We start from the raw sequence: 27420 nt of genomic DNA, 5'->3' as shown, positions 1-27420 counted from the left end.
TCACTTCTAATGGATGTTTCTGACGACATCACTTGCCAAAGATGTGTGAGAGCATACTAATAAGCCTGAGAGAATTATACTTAAAGGATTTATAAAAGGAGATAGAATGCACCAGAAAATTAAAAAGTAGAAGTGTCAAACATATCAACATATTAGAGCATAGCAAAATACTTAATTATTGGAGCTGTCTTATTGCCAAACAGCAATAGAAGCCCTTCAGTATAATATGAAGGGATTATTGCCTGATTTACCTCCCCCAACCCCCTTGCTACCCTCCATTACCCTACATGCTCTCTCCTGATGGAGTAAGTTGACTGCCATGAGGTTTACTGAGAAAGAATTCAACCACTTAAGTTCTATACTTATGACATATAATCTTATTTCAGGAAATGCCTCCTTTAGCTTGTTGCTTTTTTCAACAATTTGAATAATTATGTAATTATCATCCACACAGTCTAAATTTTTCAAGAATAAGAACTGGTCACAAAGCTTACAATTAAAGCTGTCATAAAATGCAGTGTGTTCAAACTCTCATACAGGATTAGTTACCAGGTAAGGTAATATATGAAACACCCACCCATGCTCATATATCCTTTAATTCTTTTCAACTCAAAATTTCCAAATTTAATTTATGCTGCAGATGTGTGATTTCTTCACCACAAATCAAAATAAGATTTCAAGCAGAATTGAAAATTCTTTGTAATTATGACTAGGAGGGACATTTTTTTTTTTTTTTTTTTTGAGAGAGACTGACAGCATGGGTCGGGGAGGGGCAGACGGAGAGAGGGAGGAGAGAATCCTAAGCAGGCTCCACACTGTTAGCGCAGAGCCGGATGCAGGGCTCGATCTCACGAACTGTGAGATCATGACCTGAGCTAAAATCAAGAGTTGGATGCTTACCCGACTGAGCCACCCAGGTGCTCCTGGAGGGAAAACTTTTTAAGGTTGAAGGTCAAACAATTTGGGAGTTCTTAATTTGAAAAAGAATACAATATTATGAATAAAAAATTAAGTACAAAAGTGAACTCTGAATGAGAAAATAAATCAAAAGAAATCACAAATATTTAAAAGCTAACAAATATGACAAATGTTAAATTCAGAAAAACGTAACATATTAAATGACACACCTCCCTAATAAATTTCTTTCCAATTCTGGCTGCATAATCTTTGATTACTTCTTCTAGGATAATTCGATAACATCATTTTGTATAAAGAGAATACGGAGATAACTTAGTCTTTCCTCTACCATAATGATGACTTTCTTTTCTGACAGTATAGAAAAGTTTTCTTTTTTTTTCAGCTTAACTTCTAATTGGCAGAGTCACGTAAACTTTTAGGACTGTTGTCAATTTGGGGAAAACTATCAAGTTCCCTTCAAGTATGTCTATATACTATAAACACAAAAATTCTACAACATTCTACATAATTCCCATGATAAATATCAAAGGAGCACAGGAGGATATGCTCAGCCCAATGTGGAGAGCGAGGAAGAACTTGCACTCCTGAAGTCTTATTAGACTAGAAGAGGGGACCCTGGTGGGTTAGGGCTGATGGCACAGTAGTGGGAATGGGGCATTCCAGCAGAGAAAACAGGACCCGATACATGAGGAATCTTCAGGGAGCCAAATGCTGTTCTGATGGCTATGCTTAGAAAATGGAAGAGAAAGTTAAAAGAGAGCAGAATTCCATACACTAGGCTAAGAGCTCTGTCTACTATTCTTAGGCTAGGACTCAACTTTTTTCTGCATCCTAGGATTCATGATGGATGAAGGTCACCAACTGGATATATAGGTAAAAACCCAGATTACAGGCAGATTAGGAGATAAAACAGTCTTGAGGACAGAAGCAACTACAACCATTGGTTGTAAAGCCACCTCGTTCTTTTCCACTCATGGCAGCCAATGAATGAGACTAGTGGTGGTATAAGCCCTCTCCCTACTGGGCAGTGAGGGGTCACATACAATAATGAAGAGGCGCCCACAAACTACAGACCACAAGCCAAATGGTGCTCAGTGCCTGTTTTTATAACAGCCTATAAGCTAAGAATGGCTTCTGCATTTTTAAGTGGTTGAAAAAAAATCAAAAGAAGAATATTTGGTGATATATGAACATTACACAAAATTCAAATTTCAGTGTTCAGAAATAAGGTTTTATTAGAACCCTACCACACATTGATTTGTGTGTTGTCTATGCTGCCTTCTCAATCTCACAACAGAGTTGAAAACCTGCTACACATGCCCTGAAAAGCCAGATATGTACTATCTGATCCTTCACAGACAAAGTTTACCAAACCCTGCTCTATGTTACACTTCACTTACCTAAAAGCATACTTATAAATAGAAGAAATCACCTTCATCAGTTATGCAGAAAAAAATAAGAGAAATTATATATTATGCTAATTTGTGAAAAAGTTAATAATAAAAAATAAAAGTTAATAAAGAAATAATAGAAAAAGTTAATAGAAATAAAAAAAATAATACTAGAAAGCTCTCAAATATGATCTCGTTTTTCACTATTCTCCTCATCAGTTTTCCTGTGGTAGATATGGTTTACATGCTTCCATGCATTTTGCCAAAACTCTGGTAGATTATTAAAACGTAACTGAACATGGATATTTTAATCTTAAAATATTTTTTTCCATCTTACAGTATTTTTAACTGAGAAATAAACTGGGAGAAAATGTGTAGGGTGGTTTTTAATAACAGTGCTTATACAACCAGTTCCACAAAGACTTCTCAAAATAGAGGGTTTGGTGAGTTGATCTGAATAATGGGTAGGGTGGAAGGAGAATTTACTTTTATGAACTTTTTTTAGAAGTTTTTGTTTTGTCCAAATTTTATTGCATGGAAGTACTATCTTTTATTTTTCTAAACATTAGGAAATTTTACCTGATAAATGAAAATAAGTATGATATAAATATAAGGTTGCTGTGTTCTGAAATGATTTCAAGCTATTTCCTTTTAATCTTTCTCTATCCACATCTAACATCTGTGTCCCTGTGTTGATAAAAGGAGAGGAATTAGATTTTTAAAATTATATCTTGAGGTTTTTCTACCTTACAACTAAGAACGGAGATCTGTGACAGTGAAGTCCCCACATGTTCAACAATTTCACATCACATGTCTATCCATGAGATTTCTCCTGTCCAGTCATGTTTCTCTGCTGTCTGTTCCTGAAACACGCCGTCCTCCTCCTCACTTCAGGGTCTGTGTGTGAGCTGTTGTTCCCTCCTCCCAGGATGCATTTCCCCTCACTCTATGCATGGAGAAGTGCTTCTTGTTAGTTAGGGCTCAGCTCAAATGGCTCCTTTCACAGATGTCTTTTGCAGCCATCATATGTAAGGCAGGTTTCCCCTTACTGCCGAGGTCCCATGTTTGTTTCCTTCATAACATTCAAAGGATGTTAACTTGTCTTTGCACATGGCAAGATTGTGGCACAGCATAGCCTATACATTTGAGTATGTGCATAGAGGACAGCAACCCACACAGGTCACACTATCACCTTCAGGGGAGATCTGTTCCTTCTCACACAGACTTCCTAATTGCAAGTCAGGAGGCCTCTACTCTAGATGGAAGACCAAGACTGGGGACAAAGTTGTGTTCATTGTCTTGCTCCCAGAGTAAGAGCAGAATGTCAGCACACAGTAAGGGCTCAAAACTATTTGTTGACTGAATAAATCAAAAGCAATGCAACCCTTCCTCCTCTCCCCCTACTCCTGAGTAAGAGCTGAACTTAGCAACCTGCTTCCAAAGATAGGGTATGGAAGTGGGGATGGGAAATAGATAATGAATTTGGAGAAAAATGGCCAACAGGGAAGTGGATAATGACAAGGGAGAAAAACAGCAAAGAAGACCTTGACAATGTAATCAAGGTTAACATCATCAGTGGTAAGTCTTGTTGATAGCGAGAACCCTTGATGTGATGTGATGTGATGTGATGAGAATATCACTTCACCTCTGTCTTTCTTGCCATTAGATGAACCCAAATTGAGGGTCATTCTACAAAATGCCTGACTGGTACTTCTCAAAACTGTCAAGGTCATGAAAAACAAAGAAAATCTGATAAACTATTATAACATTTGACAACTACATGTAATGCGGTAACCAGGATGGGATCCTAAAATACAAAAAACAGGGTGCCTGGCTGGCTCAGTTGGAAGAGCATGTGATTCTCGACCTCCGGGTTGTGAGTTCAAGCTCCATGTTGGGTACAGAGGTTACTTAAATGAATAAACTTAAAAAAAAAAAAAACTCACTAAGTACAAAAAAGAAATTAAGGAAAAACTAGTGAAGTCAAAACAAAGGTCTTTAGTTAATAGCAATGTAACATCGTGGGTTAGTCAGTTGAGACAAATGTACTATATGTACATTTAGTAATAATGCATATAGTACATATAGTAATAATGTAAGACTTTAACAATAGGGGAAACCAGGTGAGGAGTATATAGGGATTCTCTTGTTTTCTATAAATCTAAAATTATTCTAAATTAAAAGTTTATTTTTTGAAAAAAGGCAAAATGAAGAAGGACTGCATCTCCTTGGGACACTTTATAGAATTAGTCACTTTAAATAGAAGAGCCTTAACATTTTGAGTTTTCACCATATGAGAAAAAAAGAACCTCTATACATTTTGATGAACTCTTCCTTGGAAGCAGCATGAGCCATCTAGAACTGCAGGCTAGACTGTGAAACGTCAGTTAAGGTTCAACCTGAAATAACCTGGGCAGCAAACTAATCAGAGATTAATTTTGATATAAAGGCATTTGAAAACTGATATACATACTCTTTGGCAAAGGAATTCAAGAAGAAAAATTTATCTGTATTACTAAGTTTGCAGCATTAGCAGCGAGTGTGAACGCAGAGAAAAAATGGGATTCCTAGAGAAGGGGCAAAATACTTTTTCTCCATCACATTAGGGAACAGTAAATCTTGCTGCCACTTCTCTGGGGAGGCTTCCTGATCTCTCAGACTGGGTTAGGTCCCCTAACTCCATGCTTCTTGTGTTAGTTCCTACAACTGTAATATATATACTTATAAATGGATTAGCCACTGTCACGGTTCTTAGAACCAGAAGTTGGTCTCCTACTTTTGAAGATACAGTTCAAATGAGTCAAAGTGGTTATGGCAATAGAGCAGTCCTCCCAGACCTGAATAAAATAGGGTTGGGCACTACAGTCACCAGTTAAGATTCACTGTAATGTACCTATTCATTAAAGTCCTGTTGGATAACTTTATATCTTTCAACTAAAATAAGCATTAATTAGATCCATCAGCTCTTATACTCAAATAATATCTGCATTTGACACATGGCATTTCAAGGGGAGTATACTCAATTTTCTCATGAAGACATTAATATTATGAGATGTTAATTAACTGAATAAATGATTATCTCACCTGAAGAAGTATAAAATAGGACCTAGAGGTTATTATTTTTCTGCTATGCATTAATCTTATTCTGGTCAGCAATCAATAGTTTGGTCCAGTCCCAGTACACAATGCAGAAAGACTTTAATATTTTAAAATACAGTGCAATTAAAATCTCAAAAAAAAAAAAAACACCAAAAACAACTCTGCCGGATTTTAGCTAATGTTATCCATTTATTAGCAAAGGCTTGAGATTCCTTAGGATAGAGAGCTGTAAGCAGAAGGTGACAGTTTCATTCTCAAGTAGCAAAGCTTAAACACAGGGCTTGCGAAGGATCATGGCACAATGTAGCCTGTGCATTTGAGTATGTGCACAGAGGACAGCGACCCACCAAGCTCACACTATCACCTTGAAGGGAGATCTGTTCCTTCTCACACAGACTTCCCTAATTGAAAGTTAGGAGGCCTCAAGTTCAGAGAATCATTGAGAACCATTCAGAATGATCTGCATTATCAAAGATTTGGATAGAAGGCTGTAGATAAAGACAGTGCCCAGCTGCTTCTGGCAGGCAGAAAGCAGATGAGCAGGACCATAATTCACTGCAAGTTAGGTCTTTTGTCCTTGTCTTACAACATTAGGCTGGTACCAGAAATCTCCTCAAAGCCTACGTGTCCATCAATAAAAAAGCATCTGAAGCTTTGCTTCTCACCCTTTACTGTGTATGCCAATCACGTGGGGATCTTAGTAGAACGAAGATGCTGACTGACTAGGTCTGGGCTGAGGCCTGAGATCTTGCATTTCTAACAAGCCTCTGAGGCAATGAAGATGCTACAGGTCACAGGACAAGAAACTGAGGAACATGAATCTAAAGGAACCTAGGTTGAAAGAAATTTTATAATTCAGGTTAATTCTTGGAATGTGTATTCAGGTTCCAGCCAAAGGGACAACAAAGAAACAGCAGACTGGTGAGATAAATTAGATTGAATGCTGGATACAATCAGAATTTTACACACAGGAATGCAATACTAACTCAGACAGGTTCCACATTAATTAACCTAGTAGGTAATTTTATTTAGCCATGGTTCACTGAAATATCCCATTATGCAATTAGAGCTAGTACGATTTGATGCACCAAGGTGGCCATTTATTTATGTCACTTTTCTCTGCTGGAATGTATGTTTTTATAAAATGGACCAAAGAGTTTTGTTCCCTAGGAGGCTAGCTTCTAAAAGATGAAAATTAAAAAAAAATTTTTTTTTGCTTTAACTTGTAAGAAAACTTATTACATGTAACAGATGTGATCTTTTCATGTTGGCATTTGCAGTGTTTGAAAAGTGAAAGATTAAAAAATTACATTCCACATGCCCTTGGTGACTATTGAAGGAACTGAATTGATTAAACTGTCACTCATCATTTACTATGTGGTTAGTGGTTCATTAGGCACAGATAGGCACAATATATCTTAGTCAAATACTTCTGTGGAGTACTTGGCTCTCAAGAAATGAAAACAAAACCAAGCCAAATCCTAGATTGTGTGTAAAAGCCCATCTTGGAAAACATTCAATTCAAAACAATAGACCTTTTATACAAGGGGAAACTCTTAAGATCTATTTTTCAAGCTATGAAACGACTTAAAAAGTTATACTTACAAATTAACCATATCAGAACAAAAATTAAACAAAAGCAAAGAATGAAGTACAGGTAGTTAATATAGTTCAGTAAGGTCAAGGCCCAGGGTGACCTGCTGCTGACTTGGGAGGAGAAGCCAGGCAGATGAATGGAAGCCACCTTCCCAGCATCCATACCTAAAATAAGACTTAGGAAGAAGATCAGGAAGCCCACCCATCTTAAAGTACCAATGGCATTAATGCTCCTTACATTACAATAATTTAATATCTATCTATCTATCTATCTATCTATCTATCTATCTATCTATCTATGTATATACATTCCATTATACATATATTCTAGTGTGTGTGTATTTTTAATCATATCACTTTTGCTTTCTGGTCCAGTTACCTGATGTAGACATTCAGGAATCATCTGAAACCCTTGCCTTTCCCATATTACTCTCATTCAATCATCAAGCTGTCATATCCTAACTATTCCTAAATATTTCTCCATTCAGGTCTCCAACCACTTTCTCCCTCCCTCCATTCCCTCCTTTTTCTCAACTGCTTCTTAAACTCTGTCCTTCTTCCTTACCCACAAATATCTGCTGTTTCACCCCACAGTGGGATACTTTTGTCCATGGCATGGCCTAAGTGTTCCTCAGCCCAAAGTTTTGTCAACTTTGAGAGATGGGTTTGACATGTCAGCCCAAGTAATTACTTCTTGGTGACCCTTCTTTGACCTCCCCCCTCTCCTCAAGTAACCACCAAGGATAGTTTTATCACCTTTGCCTCTGAGCTGCCACTGTACTAACTGTATACCTGTGTTATAGCTTGCCACACTGCCTTTCCCCCTGACTTTGATGGAATGGATGGATCTTTTCTATCTTTGTAAGTATGAGGACCTGATCCAGTGTCTGGTACAAAATTGCTGTTCAAGGTAGGCCTGCCTGGCTCAGTCGGTAAACCATCTGACTCTTTATCTCAGGGTTGTGAGTTCAAGCACCAGGTTGGGTGTGGAGCTTCCTTAAAAGAAGAAAAGTGTCCAATAAAATCCTTAAATTGAATGAATGAATAAATGAATGAATGAATTGCATAAGCTGTCTGAGAAGTGTACCTAAACTGCAGTAGAAACGAACTTGATTTAGAACTAATATTATTATATTAAATGCAACAACAACAAAAAAATCAGTTCAGCAAAATATCTAAACCAAATTTCACCGAAATATCCAAACCCTAACTTCATTTGTAAGTCACTCTGAAGGAATTCCAGCGATCTCCATGGAAACCTCTGGTTCAGTGGTACAATTTACTTGAATGCTAAAATCTAAAGCTGGAGGAACTTTATTTTTATTAAAAAAATTTTTTTTAACATTTATTTATTTTTGAGACAGAGCATGAACAGGGGAGGGTCAGAGAGAGGGAGACACAGAATCTGAAGCAGGCTCCAGGCTCTTAGCTGTCAGCACAGAGCCCGACGCAGGGCTAGAACTCACGGACCGTGAGATCATGACCTGAGCCGAAGTCGGCCACTCAACCGACTGAGCCACCCAGGCGCCCCATGCTGGAGGAACTTTAGATGATGCCTAAGACAATGTCTTGATTTTTACATGTAAGGAAACTGTACTACATCTTTAATGTCTTCATTTCAGTCCCAGAACCTGAAACTGTGACTGAATCCTGGGCCAATGATCCCTCCATGATGTCAGACTGCCTCCCCAGTTACAACAACATTTCTACTTGGTTGGGCAGGTCAGATTAGAAAAAGAAGGAATAAAGATGGCAAACTGGTTCTTATTACTGGTGACACAAATGCTAACAAGAATAAAAATAAAACCCAAAATCAAAGCTTCAAAATTAAGGTGCAAGCAGAGAAAACAATTAAACTATCCTTAAAAACTAAAGTCTATCACCATTGTCCACATACTGTAAATAAGACTGTTGTCAACATTTAAAAATGTTTGAAAATTCAAATCAGACTCCCATAGATAATGAAGATCAGAGATAAAAATCTTAACAGCTATGGTTATATAGATAAATGGGAATATTTGGACTAGGAACATTGAGAAACTAGTCACAATTAATACAAAAATGGAAACAGGAAACACCCTTACTGAGGACTACTATAAGGAAAAAAAATGTAAGACTCAAATACTGCATTGGATAGCAAAAACATTTTATTTCTTATACTATGGAACAATACAGGAAGAGAGAAGTCCCATTTGATTGGTCATTTAAAATGCTACCAGTGAAAGCACTTTTTGAAGGAATAACTGTAGACGAGGCAGGACAAGAGAAAACAAATTAATAAGCCTTGCACATCTTTAATTTATTTATATGACAGCTGATGCAGAACAAGAAAATTGTAAGATTTCTCCTTGCAATTGTATTAATCCTCCTGCAATAATGTGAAATGAGGAATCAGGAAAAAAAAATGTTCATGGGTATTCTCTTAAAGATCAAAGCAAATGACATATTCAAATCTTTTTAGAGAAACCACCGTATCTGCATATCACGAAGAGAAATCATTGCGGAAACCTTCGTGTAAATTACTCTATTATTCTATGAGGAGAATTCTGAACTTCAATTTAGAGTGGTGAGCTGCTATAGTTAGTTCCAGTCATCACATGACACAGTTGAACTTTGATGGACCATGGGTAAGAATGTTGGAATAGGCACTACGAAGATATATTACTGGATGGATGATATCTGACAGTAAAATATTTGACAACAATCTGATATCTTAAATAAAAGGAAGACCTGAAGGCAAAAACATCCATTTTTGGGTGAAGTCTGTGGGTTTTGTGGAATATTTTCAAAGATGTGCCCTGGAATGTGGCTGTGCAGATTAGACAATTGGTAGCACCAGTGGGTGCTGCTTGAGGTAAAGGACAAGGTCTTCTTCACTCTTGAAACTCTGGACATTCTGTAAGGTTTTGTTGAATGAATAAATGAATGAACAAAGAGACCCCATCCTGTGCAAGGGAGATCTTTGTGGGAAGGATACTGCCCTAGGACCCCAGAGGCTTTTTTTGTTTTTGTTGTTTTTTCCCTGTGCCACCACCAACCACCTAATGTGGGCAACATAACCAAGGACCCTCAGATTTGGGGGAGAGGGCACAAGGAGTTAAAATGGCCATAAAATAACAACACAACAAAATTATGAATTGATTTTACTGGGTTGCTAAATCTCTGAAACAGTTTCTAAATTAAACATGTTAGGATTAAACGACAAATAGATGAAAATTTATAGAGTTAACATAATAAAGTTTTAAAATTTGTTGAGTTTATGTTAGGCTCTGAATATATACTGTTTTCAGAAGCAAACATGGTAAAAGCTAGTAATCAAGGAAAAAGACCACTGAATTATCAATGAGAAAGAATAGAAAAGCCTTGCCAAGCTCTACAGAAAATGCAATTATGCGAACATCCCATTCTTAGAATCTACTGTCTATGGAAATACAGAGAAATATAAAATGTCATAGCAAAGGATGAACAACTCACATGTGTATAAGAAAATAGGGAGCTACTCAGATTCTGGTTTTTGTTTTAAATGTTTTTATTATTTTAATTTTTGAGAGAGAGACAGAGCATGAGCCGGGGAGGGGCAGAGAGACAGGGAGACACAGAATCCGAAGCAGGCGCCAGGCTCTGAGCTGTCAGCACTGAGCCCAACATGGTGCTTGAACCCATGAACCACAAGATCATGCCCTGAGCAGAAGTCAGATGCTCAACCAACTGAGCCACCCAGGCGCCCCTCAGATTCTGTTTTTAGTAACATCATGCTTCAGCTATGGGCCTATCTGAAGGTACGTGCAGCAACCTCTCCAGCCGAAGACCTCACGCATCTCATGTTGGGGGGAAGGGACTATTCACCACCTCCCAGCCTCCTGTCTGTGTCTCCAGGCCCTGATGCACAGCCTGCCAGACCCCCAGTCCAGTCCTCTCCCTTCTATTCCTACTTTGGTTAGAGCCAGAAGGAATGAAGCCGGGGCACCTAGAGACTAGAGCAGGGAAGCGGATAGGAGAGGCACCTAGAAGTGTTCTGTATAGGCTGAGTTTTTAGCAGGGATAGAGGGCCCTTAAGACACCCGAGGGAAACCTGAAAAGAAGGGGAGGGAGTAGGAGGAGAGAACTTGAGATCTCGCTGCTCTCCTTTTGGCCTCTGACAGGCCTCAGAGGACAGGACTACCAGATGCATGGCCTCAGCCCTTCATGTCTTAATACTAAGTCTACCTCCCTGCCCCCCATCCCAGCATTGGGCCATGGTTGCTGGACCTGGGGCTGGTTGTTTTTCAGTATTATAAGCATGCCAACAACACCATAAAGCATTTGGAGTATGAAAAAAAAATGAAGTGCCTGTCACAGACTATGATTAAGTTTTGTTTATTTTTTAAATGGAATTTGGCAGGCTGTTTTTGGCCACTCATAGTTAAGTTTGACTTTAATTCTTTTCCAATTATTGTATTATTTCTTTCTATCCATAAATGACATCTTTTACCAATATGAATCTAAGGACACTACATTTGAAGACCAAAACTGAAGAAAAAAAATTACAAACATCAAGATTTCTCAATTATACAATATAGTATCTAAAATCAAGAAAGCTACTGGTACAATTAAGTTGTATTAATTCATATGGCAATATACCAGTAAATTAAAGAACACTCCAGATAGTGTAGTATCCTGAGGAATTAATTCACAAATGTCATAACAGTATAGAAGTCTCTACTTCCATCCTTCAATGAACAGTATCAAGTAGACATTCCAATCCCTTTACTAACCACAGTCACACAATGATATTTATACAAGCCCCTAGTTTTCCTCCAATTAGATTTCCATTCAATCATGTCCTTCCTGTACACATAAGTTAACAGTCTACCCTTTCACCTTCATTGGATTAGAAACTTTATACTGAATGAAACATTTGTTGGAAGAGTTTCACTAATTGCTTTTGCTTGTTTTAATAGCAAGTTTATGTTGGATTCACACAGACCATTGATCCAAAGGACTGCTTTCTGCAGTCAATTCTTTAAATTCATGTAAAATTTTCATCTTGTTAACAACTATCACTTCACGTTCTATTCCCTTTCATCACTAGCTCATCAAAAGCCGTAGGGATTTAAGTTTGTTTTCATAAATAAAGCTGTCATGATTCACTAACAGTTAGATGGTAAAGGTGACAAATTTCCACTGCCACACTAAGATACCGGCAGTCAAGAGGCTGCTGCCTGCACTATGCTGTTTGATTGGCTGCTACCCATTAGCACCTACAACTCAAATCTGTGTCCAAGCAAAATCACAAAATTCCACAGAGCAAGGACCTTAGGAGTCAACTGTCCATAGTTAAAGCCACAAATATTAAATTATCAACAACAGCAGAACATGTGGTAAAATGTGCGCAGACCTTCTTCACCAAAGTGACCAAAGTGTCAGTTAAGGAATACATTTTAAAGAAGGATAAAGTAAATAGATGAAGAAGCACAAGTGGATGAGAAAAAACTTTTTTTTTAGAAGATGTGGATGAAGATGTGGCAAATCTAAGTTGACCATAGGCAGTTACTACTTCAAGTTATAGGCAGACTATTTACTCAGGACAACTCAGGACTTGGAGATACAGGTTCTAGAAAGCGTGAAATGAGTCTACAGCTGGAAGTAGAGTGGAGAACTGGAAGTTTATGCAAAGAAATTGACCCACAGGTCTTCTCTGACCATCTGGGTGTTTTTTCTCTGGAGAAATTAAATCCAGAAGGCCTCAAATTGAGAATAAAAGAGACTAGAGTGAGGCACAGAGCTGAAAAGAGGGAAACTAAGTGAAAAACATGTATACTGGTCTCTGTAACCATTAGCTCCCCTCTCCTGTCTTGCCTTGAGGATGCCAGATGCCAGGAATCAGCATCTGAGGAAATCATAGGATTTCAGACATTGACATTTGGGGATCTCCCAATGAAAAGTTTAGCTTTTTGACTCAATGATATGTAATAAACTGATCGGTCAGCTGGTGCTGCCTAGGTATACAGATTTGTAGTACCTCATTTATGAAAGTAAATGGACAGGCCAGGATTCCCTCCTCCCCCAATGCTGTATTTGAGGAGAGCTTCTAATAGAAACCAGAGAAAAAGGAAGTGGGTGCTTACATATATGGTAACTGAAAATTTTCAGAAAAAACAGAAGGTTTAGAAGATAAAAAGTTGTAAAGCAAGGGGCACCTGAGTGACTCAGTCTGTTGAGCATCTGACTTCAGCTCAGGTCATGATCTTGAAGTTTGTGAGTTCAAGCCCCAAATCAGGTTCACTGCTGTCAGCTTGTCAGTGAGGAGCCAGCTTTGGACCCACTGTCCCTCTCTCTGTGCCTCCCCACCGCCCACTGACTTGTGCTCTCCCAACAATAAATAAATATTTTTTAAAAGTTATTAAATAAAAAAATATTTTTAAAAATTTTGGATTAAGCTAGGAGCTTCAATACCAAACTATGATAAATTTTCCAAAAAGTGAAGACGGAGAATATGGAAGGAAATAAATTTTAAAAAATTAAGAGATTTTCTAAAAACTAATATATGTATGTCTTTATATTGAAGAAATCTACCCAGCTCCAGTTGAAAAAAACAACCAAAGCACAAAATCATGAAATTTCAGTATATCAGGAGTAGAGAGAAAAGTCTAATATTTTCTAGAGAAAAAGTATGAGGGGGCATACAAATGACTGCGAGAAAGAATAGAATCAGATTCTCAGTAACAATAGTAGAAGTGCTAAAGAAATTAAGCAATGCTTTCAAAATTCTGAGGGTGGAAAAAACTAATTATATATCCAGCCAAAGTTTAAAATTAATCATATGTGAGAGTGGAATAAAGACATTTTCAGAAAACTTAGAATTTGAAAATTGTATCTCTAATGCATTCTTTCTGAGTACTAAAGAAGGAAGACATGGAGTCCAGGAAATATGGGATCTGGAACCAGTAAAGGTCCAGAAGGAAAATGAATCTAACCCAGAACAGACCTTAATGAAGTGATTACTTACAGAGGTGTAAGGGAACCAATAAGACATAGTGAAACACTAAGAGGCTAGCAACAGCAGGAAGCCATTACCTGCTTTAGAGCTAACAGCCATTATTCTCCCTAGAATTAAGAAGGCCAAGTATTACTGGAAGCTATTAACAACTAGAATCATGGAAGAAGGACATACCCACAGAAGTTATAGTCAGTCATTTCCAGAAATATGGACTAAAGAAAAGAATTAAGGAAGAATATTCAGTCTACTTCTCCCTGTCCATTACCTGAACCAAGCTGGAAACCAGTAGCCAAGGCAGCTTGGAGGATAAGTTAGGGGTTAGCTGTCCAGGACATAGGGCCTGGCACAAATGGACAGAGCACAGATTTGGAGAGAAACAAATGACTATCTTGGGACCTATGATAATAGTAGAGGATCATATGGAAGTCACAACGTGACAGATATTCAGCTCTGCTAAAGCAAGGAATCAGAGAGCTGAGAGGAATGTTTTAATGAAGCTGAGGGAGGGAGGTGTCAAGAAAATTAAATGGGATTAATAGATTTGATGATGTGATTGAGCATTTTGAAAATTTTTTTCATACGTAATTGACAAATATTTTACACCTATAAATAATGAATAATAATAATAAAGACAACGAAGTTTGTAGAAATCACAGACAATTATAAAGTCCAAGCAAAACAAAAGGTTACACAAGAAGAATACATCATCATGAATACTACTTGACTTACCATGAATAATATTTACATATTAATATGTCAAAATATGATACAGATTCTTTATTGGGAGCATAAGGTGAAGCTGGAGAGGGGTAATGGTGATGAAAGAAAATTAAATCCTCATCTACCATAACACCTACTTAGTAGTTAATATCTAAAATAATAAATCAATAAATAGCAATATAAATATAAAACTGAAATATTTTTAAAGACATATGGAGGTAGATATGAAAAGAGTTGAAAGCACTTGCCTCTGGGAAATAAGAGGGTTAAGTATGGGTAAGGCAGAAGATTACTGTTTTTGCTATTATTACTGTTGTGGTGCTTATTAGTTATACCTGAAATAGTTTTTTGATTTGGAAACTGAAGGATAGTTAAGGGATTTAGTCAACAAAAATCACATGTAAGGAGTGGCAGAGACAGAACCTAATTTAGGCTTTTAATGTGTTTTCTAGTACAACTTTGCCTCTCCTTAACACAGCAAACCACTGCTAGTTACATGATTACAGAAATGATTTCTGATTTCTACATGAATAAAAACACAAATCAAAACATAAAAGGTGCTAGTGTATAGCCAATTTTCTCTAAATTTGGAGGATTTAATTTATATATTTCCAAATTAAACACACACACACACACACACACACACACACACACACACGAAAGTAAGATGAGAACATCATAGGTCAAAATTTCTTTCTAATTCTCTAGACACAGACAGTATGTTAATCTCCCTAAAACCAAATATAGAATCCTCCATTTCTCCAATATATCCTGTAGCCGTTGAATGCTATACTTCAATAGAAATGCAATATATTTGGGTTAGCTGATTAACATACTAAGAGCTGACAAGGAAACTATTCTCAGCATTTGTGGAGTCTTATATTTCCTAAAGAATTTCACATTCAATCACCTCTTGCAATTCTCAAAAACTAATGAGGCAGTTGAATATATGCAGGGCTTTCTTACTATTGTGAAATGTAGTCATTGTGATTGGCTATTCAAAACTCATCCAAAAATCAGTTTGTAGGTAGCCATTTACTGTGCCAACTTTGATAGAAACAGAGAAATTTTAATTTGTTTTAAAAATATTTAGTAGTGAAGACTACATATAATGCCTCATTTTATATGTTAGTATTTAGCTAAATTATCACTAATAAATGACCAAACATATCCATTAAAAACACACATACACTGTTTCTCTCACAAACACACATTGATGAACAATATGGGATGTAAAAATCATAACCATGCTAAGCTTTCGATAGAAAAAAATAGAACGGACTCCTTCTGCACTCCAAAACCATAGCTAAATTTAACACTTTGGTAACCACTCTATAATGCCATAATAATCTAAGAGAATTGTACTTTTGGAGATGATTCATTATTAAGCAATGTAATAGAAGTTTTCTGCTAGGCATCTTGAGTTTGTAGCCAGTGGTCCTTGGGTCTGAATTAAGCACTCAAATGCATTAAGGCTCTTCTGACAACTAGTATTTGGCCAATTATTGCTCTAGTGCTTTATGAGAAAGATGGCCAGATGTCCCAGTTAAATCTCTGTTTTATACCCACTGCCCTAGCAGAATAACTATTAACTTTCAAAGATATCCTGGTAAGGATGATATTCTACATGGTCTTTCTAATTTTAGGGGACTTCAGTAGTAGAAATGGGCTCAGAAACCATGGCTGTCCCTTAAGTTCAGCTTTCAACCACCCAGATTCCTGATGATACCCTGTTCTTTTGTTATGTTCTATTGCATTGTCAGAGGCTAAGCCAACGAGTCACTTGGATCATGTATTATTTCAACAGTTCTCAAGAGCTCTTAAAGAGTTGTTACTTTTGACAGTGATTAATTTGAATCCTCCTTGGTCTCATGAACTGATTAATAAGAAAGTGTGTAAATAATGTTGACAGATAGATGACTTTATGTAACTCCTGAAGTGCAATTCTCATTCTTACTACCATTCTTTTTGAAATGGAGTCATTCATTTTAGCAGAAGTGGTAAATGAGTAATGGTTAAGAGTTGGGAAAATACATGCCAGCACAGATATTGGTCTCATGAAAATGCATTCAATCCAATGAATCACGTTGTAAGTTTATTTAAAAGAAATTCCTCCTTGAATAAAACGGCATAATACAGAACACTGACATGAGGGGAGAAAGGCAGTCCACAAGCCTGCTGAGTGCGAGTGAAAGCCACCTACTTTATTTGAAGCATGTAAAGGATCCAAAAATGACTCAGAGCGTAACCTAAATTATAAAAATGGAATTGAATGTATTGAGTTTTAGAATCACTTTACTAGTGAAATAAAAACCAATTTCTTATAAATCACCTTAAGAGATAATGCAATATGTTGTAAAAAAGAAAAGGCTTTGCAGTGAGTTAGCCCTAAGTTTGCATGTTGTCTCTACTTACTAATTAAAAGACCTCTACTATCTTATTTAGTCCCTCTGTGTTTTTTTGCCTTCTACTGTGTCACGCTGCAGTAGATTAGTAATCAAAATGCATAAGAGAAACTTAGAAAACAGTTTGTGTCCAATAAAAGTATTTGTTATTTGTACTATTATTATTACTATTAAGACTCAGTTATTATTACTACTATCACTCAGTTACTCAAGGCAGGACCTCATATAGAACAAATTTATTTTCAGGGTGGGGGTGATAGTAGAATTCATTTATGATTCTCTCTCATAAAATACTGGTAAACAAACCTGAGTCCCAGGAAATCTTATTTTATAACATAAATTTCCTTGGTTCAAGAGTGATCGTTAAGAACGACAGAACTCTGTATGTTGCCAATATGTATGGTGATTAGACTTATTTAATAAAAAGCAAAGCTAAATGGCCTTATAATATTCAATAAATAGGCAATTTCTTTTCAGATATATGCAAAATCAATTTGGAAGCAGACATTTTTCTATATATCAAGACTGGTATGGGAGTTTTTTTCTAACCACCCAGCTGCTACAATGTTAAATAAATTAATTTTAATCTTAAATCAGAGATGTAATGGAGAAAAGGGTGATTTAATATGCAATCTCATTACATTTGACAGGCTTATTTATAAATGATTTGCCCCACATTTTGACAAGCATAGTTAATATGTTAATTAGCTTTTAAAAAGATGATGACGGGAAGAGAATGGCAGGCTCTCCTTCTTCACACATCATGTTGGGGAGGGCTGTCACTGATTCCACAAGGTAGGGCCACTACATATTGTGGCCCCAGAAGCACTATGATGTGGCTGAGATACTATTACTTCTTAGCTACATTAGTCACCTTCTGTTAAAAATTAATCCCTTATAAGTAATCCCAAGTGACCTTCCACTTTAGAAAACAAAGGCCGCTCTAAACATATTTATGAGCTTCTCTAAAGAAACAGAAAGCTTATGCAGAGCAATGACCTGCACGGCTAGAGCAGAACTCCCTGACAGGGGAGGAACTACGCAGATAAGCTGCTTTTCACATCTGCACTTCTCATAATGTGGTTCTCAGTAGTCTGTAAGCCTTTTGGTTTAGAAGCTTAAAGATGAATTCCTATGCCTTGACTTTCAAAGAGTGACAAAATCCAAGAATTAAGAGAAGTTATACACGAGACAATGTCCAATTTGATTCCTCTGCCTAAATCCTCTTTCATGGAGGGAGACAAAGGTATCAAAACCTGTGTCTCCTGCTGTGTTCTGGAATCGCACAGTATGTTTATACCTTGCCACGGTGCTGGAGACCCAGTGCAGTAAATCAACACGGTGAGCTCTGATTTTCCGTCACTTGCTGCCAATGTTAATGCGTATGTGTCTTCATTAATATTTTTACTGCCTGCGGCTATTTAAACAGAAAACTGGAAAATGTAACACTGTGTAGGGATCGTTAGTTTTTAGTTACTACCCTACTGCCCCAGGATGGTAAATGAACTGTAAAAATCGCCTGAACCCACTACCACCTGCCTCCCCGCTATTGTTCATGCATTCATATTTGCACTTCTCCTTGGTGCAGCTGAGCCATGACTCAATTACAGTCCCATTTCCAGTTCTGTGAATACCCAGTATTGATGTCATTGATTATGCAAAAATCAGTGCCCTGTGAACTTCTCTCTAACTGGAAAAATATATACACTTTATTGGACTTAGAGGATAATAACAAAATGGCTTTTAGAAAACGGCTTGGAATGAAATCAGAGTGAGAATGACAGGCATAGCATAGACATAACTCAGATTTTAGGGCTTGAAAATGAAAAGCCATTAAGCATGAGAACTGCTCAAATACAACACATTTACTATTTGGTTTTGGCAATGAATAATCTTGGCATGTAGACAAAAGGGCATTTGGGGTCTTCTACTTTGTATCAGTTTTCCTCCCTTCCACTTAAATAATAGTCTTCCTCTTATGCTTCATTATGTCTCTGTGTAAAGCAAATTAATAGAAAGCACCCAAGCCTTCTTCAAGAGGATGAACACACGCACACACAGACAGATGTGAAAGAAAAAAAAGGTGGGTGCCCCAGGTTGGGGCACAGGCTGGAAATCAAATACTACATATCAGAAACAGAAATATCAGCAAGTCATAATCCATGTGGTTCTTTGTACGTTAAAGAGCACTCTTAAAGGTTTGGAAAAAATTAGCCACTAGTGTATAAAAAACAGCTTCTTCCGATTATGAGGGTAGAGTCTTAACTGAACTGCCAAGCACTAAGACAAGACTGGCCCCAAGCCACAAATATTTCCAAATTATGTTCTATTAGTAGAGTCCTTAACTGACCTCACTGAAAGACAACCTAGAATTTTCATACTTGAAAAAGAGAAAAATAGTCCGTAACTCGAGAATATTAACTAATATATAATTAATTATTATATAAAATAATTTATATATCCAACTCCCAACGGTGAGGCAAGAAGGAGGAAGGGAATGAGAAAGTTAGTAACTGATATCCTGATGTAGTAACTGACCTTTATTTCCAACCTTTTCCTCCATTACCACTAATGATCAAAATATGTATTTTGCCCAAGCCCCTGACTAGCCTTGGGGGAAAAAAGTAATTGTGTAAACAAACAAACAAAGAAAACTGTGATGAAAAAATGAATTAGCTCAGCTCCTTAATAATAGATGGTCACCTTTGTTCTCTGGGTTTTGGAATATGCATTACAATGGTATTAGATTTATTATAAGGCATCACAAAATTTATGACACTAGATTTTAGCCTGTTTGATGATCCAGATTCTTTTATAGCTCTATTGAAAGCTACAGATCTACACCCCATAAAAATAAATATATTCATGTGTACGTAAAATGTTGCATATATTTTCAGTGGTTTCACAGATCCTGAAATCCTATTCTTGGGCAGGGGGGTGGTGGCTGCTGGAACCTAAATTAAGAAAATCTACATTGTGCCCTACATCACAAGGAACTTGATTGTTTTCTCACTGTAAAATGTTTGGATCAAAAACATCAGGAAAGAAGCCAGGCCCCTCATTACAGCCTAATTTACTGAAAGCCAAGATTACTGAGAGAAGAACAATGAAGTAAGTACATGGCAGGAAGATAAATAACACATGGGGAAGTTTTATCGAGGTCATAAACATTATAAGGACATGTAGCTGAATTCTGCATATGGGGGCATAATCATTCATGGAAGATGATTCCTAGGATAAAATAGCACAAGTGTTATGTGAGTTGTTTTACTTTGAACACAATTGTGAGTCTAGAAAAGAGATTTTTCTACTAATAGAGGACATTTTCAAGTCACTAAGAAGCCTTTCCTGAGTACTAAAAATAAGATTATTCCCAGGATGCCTGGATGGCTCAGTTGGTTAAGCATCCAACTCTTGGTTGCAGCTCAGGTCAAGATCTCACAGTTCATGGGATCAAGCCCTGTGCTCTCAAGCACAGAACCTATTTGGGATTCTCTCTCTCTCTCTCTCTCTCTCTCTCTCTCTCTGCCCCTCCCCTGCTCATGCTCTCTCTCTCAAAATAAATAAGTAAACTTAAAAAAAGAGAATATTCCCTTATTTGATTATTTGATTTAGATCACACTGGATTGGGAGCTCATTATACTTTATAATTAATAATAATTATCCATTAAAACTTATTAATCTTTGGGCTTCCTAAACAGGTTTTTAAGTTTTGCTAAACCATTGTGTGAAACCGAGACTCTGTTGAAATTAAACTTATTGTGATATTTTCAAAAAGTAATTGTTTGATATCATTTGGGTTATTTGTACCCAGCTTTCTAGAGTGTACTGCACCAAATTTAGTGCCTACACCAAAATTTTCGGACCACTTAATTTGAGCTTTGTTGTTGAACTTAAACATGTTTCCTACTACTTCCAACCCATACTACTGTTTAGAGATATATACCTCCTTGTTATAAAACAGAGCTACAAATTGAGACCCTTAGAGAGAAAAACCATTGTACTGACAGAAAAATACTTCTGCCCCTTGTCCCTCAAGAACCATTACCAGACACCATCTGCAAGGGAGTCTCTGATTAAGGAATATTCTCAATCATGCTTTAAAAAAAAAATCCAGCAATACTGCCACACACAGGCAAACACTGCTGCACCATTAATCTTCATTCAAACTATTAGAATGTTTGTCTGGGCATGACCCAGACCAGGCATTACAGATAGATTAGCTAGAGCAAATCTTCCATTTCTCACCACATGTCAAGGCAGGTGGAATATTCTGTTGAGCCCAGGAGGACATCTGGAGGTCTGTACCACAAGGTAACCACTTCATTGGAGTATGTGTGGCTAGGGACAGATTTTGCTCTTGCAAGACCTGTGGAATACAGGAAACATAAAGAAGTTGATAGGCATTAATAGAACAAGGGAATTTAAATTTGAATGTTCACAGTTTTAAAAGGTCAAACATGACACTGTAATACAGAATCACAAATGCCATGTCAAGGTTACTAGAAAGGCTGGGGAAGGTATATTGTGTTCTACCTGTTTCAAATAATGCTAATAACTGATAGATCAATTGTTTTCCTACTGAAGCATCATACATCTGATAAAATCCTAGAAGAGTAAACAAATAATTCATAAATGATTAGATATTACACAGAAGCTTAGAAATCTCTTTGACTTTCCAAAGAATGTTCTATAGAATTCTAGTTCTGAGAGTTATAAGTAAGTGCTACAGAAAAATATTCCAAGGTCAAATCATTTTGGGAAAAGACGATTTAACAAGTTAAAAGTTAAAACAGGTCTTCATACTGTACTACTTCTCAGTGTTCTTAATTATTCTAATGTGTATTGTGAATCTGAAAGAAGAGAATATGATGCTTTTCTCAAAGGGTTTTTCCAAAGCTTCTTTTTCTTTCAGTGTTCTGTTAAATGCTCTGTGGGAAACATTTATTTAGGAAGATCATCTGAAAACCACCTAAATAAATAATTATAAAGGAATACTTAAATATGAAACAATGGGATGACGAGGTATATTATAATAAATAAAAATGTTTCCTAAGAATTTAAAAATGGAGAAAATGGTCATAGTAATATGTTGTGCTAGATTATGTGCAGTTTGACCTCATAACCATAAAGACTTCAGCATTAAAAAAAAAAGAATGGCAGAAAATATTTGAATGTCTTCAGTGGCTAGCTCTGGAAAATGGGATCACTCAGTTTTGTTCTTCACTTAATACACTCTTCTCAATTTTTTCCCCAAGTTTCCTACAATAAATATATAATTTCTTTTAAAAAATCACAAAATCTATAAATGTTCTTTTTAAAAGAAAAAAATTCAGCTTTCTATCTGGGTATGTTCATTAATGACAAGTGAAAAGTATTATTTATCACTGTGAGGCTCAAAGCACATGTACCATTTTTACAATAAATGTACCATAACATTTATTTTAATGTTCTGACAATTTAAATTTTTAAGTAGTACTTAGGGACATAATTTTTTTCCTGTTTATTAAATACTTGATAGTCCCTTAACTGTATTATATGAAAATGTTAAAATTAAGAGGACAGCTGATGAGAAATTTCTAATTAATTCAACTATGGTTAGAGTAACTCAATTTTTTCTCTAACACAGGTTTTATAATAAAACAATAGTATATTATAAATTGTTTCAAGTTTATAAGTATTCCATATCAACATGTACAAACTAACACACACATATTTATATATGTTCTCCAACTTTTCTATACATAAGTGGAACAACTATTTTTAATAACAGATTTCCATAATAACCTCTACTTCTTTTCTCTGCAAAGTTTGATCCTATCTCAATTCAGGTAAAACTGAACAATAGATAGGACAATCAGAATGGTAAAGTGTTTCCAGAATTTAATAATCCCATCAGAAGATTTAATTCCTCAAATTAGCATGTTTCTATACACAGACCAAAGAAGTACAAGTCCTGAAATAGGTTCTGACTCGTTCCATATGCTCTTGTCAAGTGAAATGGGATGCCAAAAACATTCAGGCTGGATTCCCTTGGTTTTTCTGAGGCCCTGCTGACAGAAAGCTAGGCTAGAGGGATAGGAGAATGAAAAAAATCTGAGATTTTCTTTGACAGCTCAAAAGACCAGGCTGGTTATAGAAAATTGTGGTATTTCCCATTTCAAAGAGAGAATAAAAACCTCAAAATAAGCTAGAAATAGTATAAATCTAAATAATTATGCGATTTTAGGTCCATTATGTTCACTCTGAATGTAAGTTTGTAAAACTGGTTAAATACATCTGAAAAATATAAAAAGAAAAAAATTCTTTGTTTCCATTATTGTCCTCCTTCCCATGTTTATTAGGTCAAGGACTACGCAAACACCATTCATATGGGTCATATAACTTCTCAAATCAAGAGTGAAAATGAATTTGCAGTATCTAGCTATTTAATGTATTAAGATAGTTTCTTAAAATGGTTTGCATGTTAATGTGTCATATTGAAGAATGTTACTATATTTTTAAGAAACACTCTTCTGTATCGCTTGAGAAAAACTTTTCTATCCTCTTACTTTGATATAGTCAATTAAGACATTTTCTTGTGGAAATGGTCCTGTATATTGATAAACAAAAGGCTTAAACCCTGAAAATATGTCTGTTCAGTTAAAAAGATTAGTAAATCCCGAAGTTTTTCAGGGAGGGAGCAAATTATTAAAACAATGAATCAAAAAAAAAGTATACCCTGAAGTAGGAATATAACTACATTGTTAATCCATATTTTTGGTAAAGATATTGCTATGTATTTACAGTCATGCATCAAAACACGCTTACTCATGCAGAATTTATTAAACCGCATCCTCCAGTTGAAGGAAAACTGTAGGACAGGATTAATTAGCACAGCATGTGTGAAAGCTCTCTTTCTCTGTTCCTTGTCAGTTGCTATGGTTACACTACAGGAAGAGAGCTACACTACCTTTTAAAAAGGATGAAGTTCATGGGTTATTATCAAAACTTCTTATATTAATGTTTAGTTTGAATTAAAGAGTCAAAAAGCAAAGTGAAATGCTAAACAGATGGGTACAGGTTATTTGCACACTGCCACTTTGACGGAGCATGTGCATAAGAAAGGGGACATCTAAAATGGCTTACATAACAATTCATCATAGCCCACTTTAAGAGGTTACCATTTCTAACTAAAGAAAAACCCTAGGACAGAGCAAAAAAAAAAAAAAAAAAAAAAAAATCCTGATATTTAAGTCCTATTGCCAATTATCCAAAGTTGGGCAACCTTGATACTACCTAGCACAGAAGCATCTGAGATTTCCAGAAGAGTGAAGCTTTACAGTTAATGTCTTACCCAATGAAAGAATTCCTCTACATATCTCTATGGTTATCCAACATCTGCTGCCACCTTGAACCTGGTTCTCTCCTCTGGGACGGACACAGAATAAATCATGTGACAATGCTTCCAACATTTGTGCCAAACAGACCAGTTGTTCAGCATCAATCAATAGACACTCATCAGGCCTTATCTGCAGTGGACACTGTTGGCCACCCCTCTTTTAAATTTACTCATTTGACTTTTTGGATAGAGAAGAGTTAACAGGAGTGTCTTGGTCTCCATCTAGGATCTTTCCTTATATGCCCTTAACTGCTGGTTTTGGCTAGGGTTATAGAGTCAAACCAGTCATTTCCCAAGTGTATGGAGGTAACTGTGGCTAGTGCCATGTTTTAACATCATCCAGAGGCGATTTCTCACAAGATTTTACCTCCAGCTCACATTTGTCCACAGGTTTCAGATCTGGGGCTATGCAATTCCTTACTAGGCATAGGTATAAAGATATTGTACAGGCACTCAACATGACCCAACTACAAGTCCCTACAGTCATGTGCAGGGAATATGCCATGAGTCCAAGAATAAATGCATTTCACTGCTTCATGTTCCAAAAATGAGTCAAAAAATTCTTTTAGCTGTACACAGATATACATTAGATTTCATGTTCCATGTACAAATTCCAGTGAGTCCCTTGTGCAGACAGTTTAATTGGGCAGGGATTGAGTAACCTCTAATTCTATGAATAAAATTGCTAAACCTAGCATAGGGGTACAAGGATGGCAATTCCCATGTCTCTGCTCAACTCTTTGACCAAGGAATTGAGAAATAACTGGCAACAATGACTTGTTTCTTTCTAATTATTTAGAATGGCAAAAGCTACATGGACTTGCAAAAACCAACTGAAACACGATATAAAAGCATAGCTTCCACCATTTCCCAGAGGACATGTGCTTGTCAGTAGTTTTGTTTTTATATCAGAGCAACTCCAAACCCCTCTCTCAACATATCTCATTTCCCAAACAAAATAATCAGAAAGAGTGTCTTGCTCTTAATCACAAAATCAGTATTTCTAGGACAGCAGCTCTTTTCTTCACAATTTGATTCCAAACAGACATGAAATCCTTGGGTACTTTTTACCATCTGGCAGTTAGTCTGGAAAGGGAAAGACTTCTCTATTCCATGTGCCAGTCCATAGAGTAAGGGCAGAGAAAGGCTTTTATGTATTTTTTTCCATTCCACAGTCCTGGGAACTGGTCAGAAACTTCTTTTCTCATATAAATTTTTAATGGAGTCCCCTCCCTCCTAGAGGATTTATATTAATACCTTATGATGTGCTAAAGCAGTTTGAAAGTTCTTTACTGCTGCTCTTAGAATGTACCAATAAACAACCATCATACAAACCAAAATAAGAAGTATTTTCTTCTGGTGTTCTCCAGAGTTCTGGCTTTAACCTCTTCCCTCTGCACCTGGTAAGTTTTCCTGGATGATCTGAGTTATTCTCATGGCTTCAGTTACTGTCTATATGCTAATGATCCCAAATAAATATCTCTAGCATCAATATTCCCCTAAAATTTTATATTTTTATATTAAAAAGCCCACTTAGATCTTACGTAGGTATCACAAATATTTTTCCTGTCTCCAATTCTCCCACCAATGTTATCTCCTCCAACGTTCCAGAATTTACCACCAAACATCACCATCCATTATTCAACAAAGCCAGAAGGCTTGTTTCATTGTAGGCTCCTTCCATTTACAAAATTACAGAACTCAATGGATTTTACTTTATAATTTCCCTTTTCTTCTTCCTCCTTCTTAGGTCCCCCTCATCTTTTGCTGGATTGTTACACTAACCGAAAGTCTGTCCATGGCAAACAGTTATCAATTTCAAAATACTTTCTAAACAATAAAAAAAATCTACATTTGTTGAAATTAATTAATTGAAAGTTAAAATTTGTTTGGAATACTCTTCAGTGTGAAACTTAATAAAAGATTTCAATGTCCAATCTTTCCCCATAAGCACTATGAAAGTTGGACATTCTCCAATCCCCTTGCCCATTTTTGCCATCATAGGAAGCACGAAATGTGGGTATTTGAGGTTATTTTCATACATTTAATATCACCTGGTATTACTTAAAGTGGAAAAAAAGTTTTGGGATACAATTATAATATCCTTTTCTTTCCTTTGATGAAACATCTTTGTTTTCTTTTTTGTCCAGATTTCTATTTTAACAGAAGCTAGTCTTTGCAGGATTCCAAAAATCCGTTAAGAATGTTTTGATTGGCATTTGTTAGAGTTTTTCAACTGAATAGGAGTAATCTTTGAAAATAAATTCTAATAAAATAAAGTTCAAAAGCCATTTTAACTGGTTAATGCAATATTTTATTTTACTCTGATTTTATTTAATTATCTTTGATTTTTTAAAGCTAATAAATTATGCCTAATTACTACCTATCCTAAAGGGCATAGATTTTTTATCTTCCCTTTTATTTTTTTAGTTTTATTTAAATTTAAGTTAGTTAATATATAATGTAGCCTTGGTTTCAGCAGTAGAACCCAGTGATTCATCTCTTACATATGACATCTAGTGCTAATCCCTAAGAGTGCCCTCTTTAATGCCCATTACCCATTTAACCCATCTCCCTACCCATCTCCCCTCCAGCAACCTCAGTTTATTCTCTGTATTTAAGAGTCTCTCATGGTTTGTTTTCCTCTCTGTTTTTATCTCATTTTTCCTTCGCTTTCCCTAAGTTCATCTGTTGTGTTTCTTAAATTCCACATGAGTGAAATCGTATGTCTTTCTCTGACTGATTTCGCTTAGCATAATACACTAGTTCCACCCACATTGTTGAAAATAGCAAGATTTCACTCTTTTGATCACCCAGTAGTATTCCATTGCATATATATACCACATCTTCTTTATCCATTCATCAGTCGATGGACATTTGAGCTCTTTCCATAATTTGGCTATTGTTGATAGTGCTACCATAAACACTGGG

The 27420-nt window shown here is 36.3% G+C and overlaps 1 protein-coding gene across 7 annotated transcripts in view; it reads right to left on the bottom strand.

Annotated features, from left to right (window-relative positions):
- Positions 1-27420, bottom strand: part of CDK14 (cyclin dependent kinase 14) — a 621048-nt gene that overhangs the window by 229911 nt on the left and 363717 nt on the right. For all 7 annotated transcript variants that reach the window (XR_008420630.1, XM_019443275.2, XM_053898331.1 and 4 more), the window contains one exon: positions 21357-21477. Coding sequence is in view for 6 of the 7 variants with exons in the window: in XM_019443275.2 (XP_019298820.1) it covers positions 21357-21477 (121 nt within the window). In the remaining variant the exon portion in view is untranslated. The remainder of the gene's footprint in view (positions 1-21356; positions 21478-27420) is intronic.

Source organism: Panthera pardus, unplaced genomic scaffold (genome assembly GCF_024362965.1).
Source record: "Panthera pardus isolate Hobbes unplaced genomic scaffold, ASM2436296v1 HiC_scaffold_8, whole genome shotgun sequence".
NCBI lineage: Eukaryota > Metazoa > Chordata > Mammalia > Carnivora > Felidae > Panthera > Panthera pardus.
The sequence above is the reverse complement of the archived record's forward strand: the minus strand, read 5'-3'. Positions and strand labels throughout refer to the sequence as shown.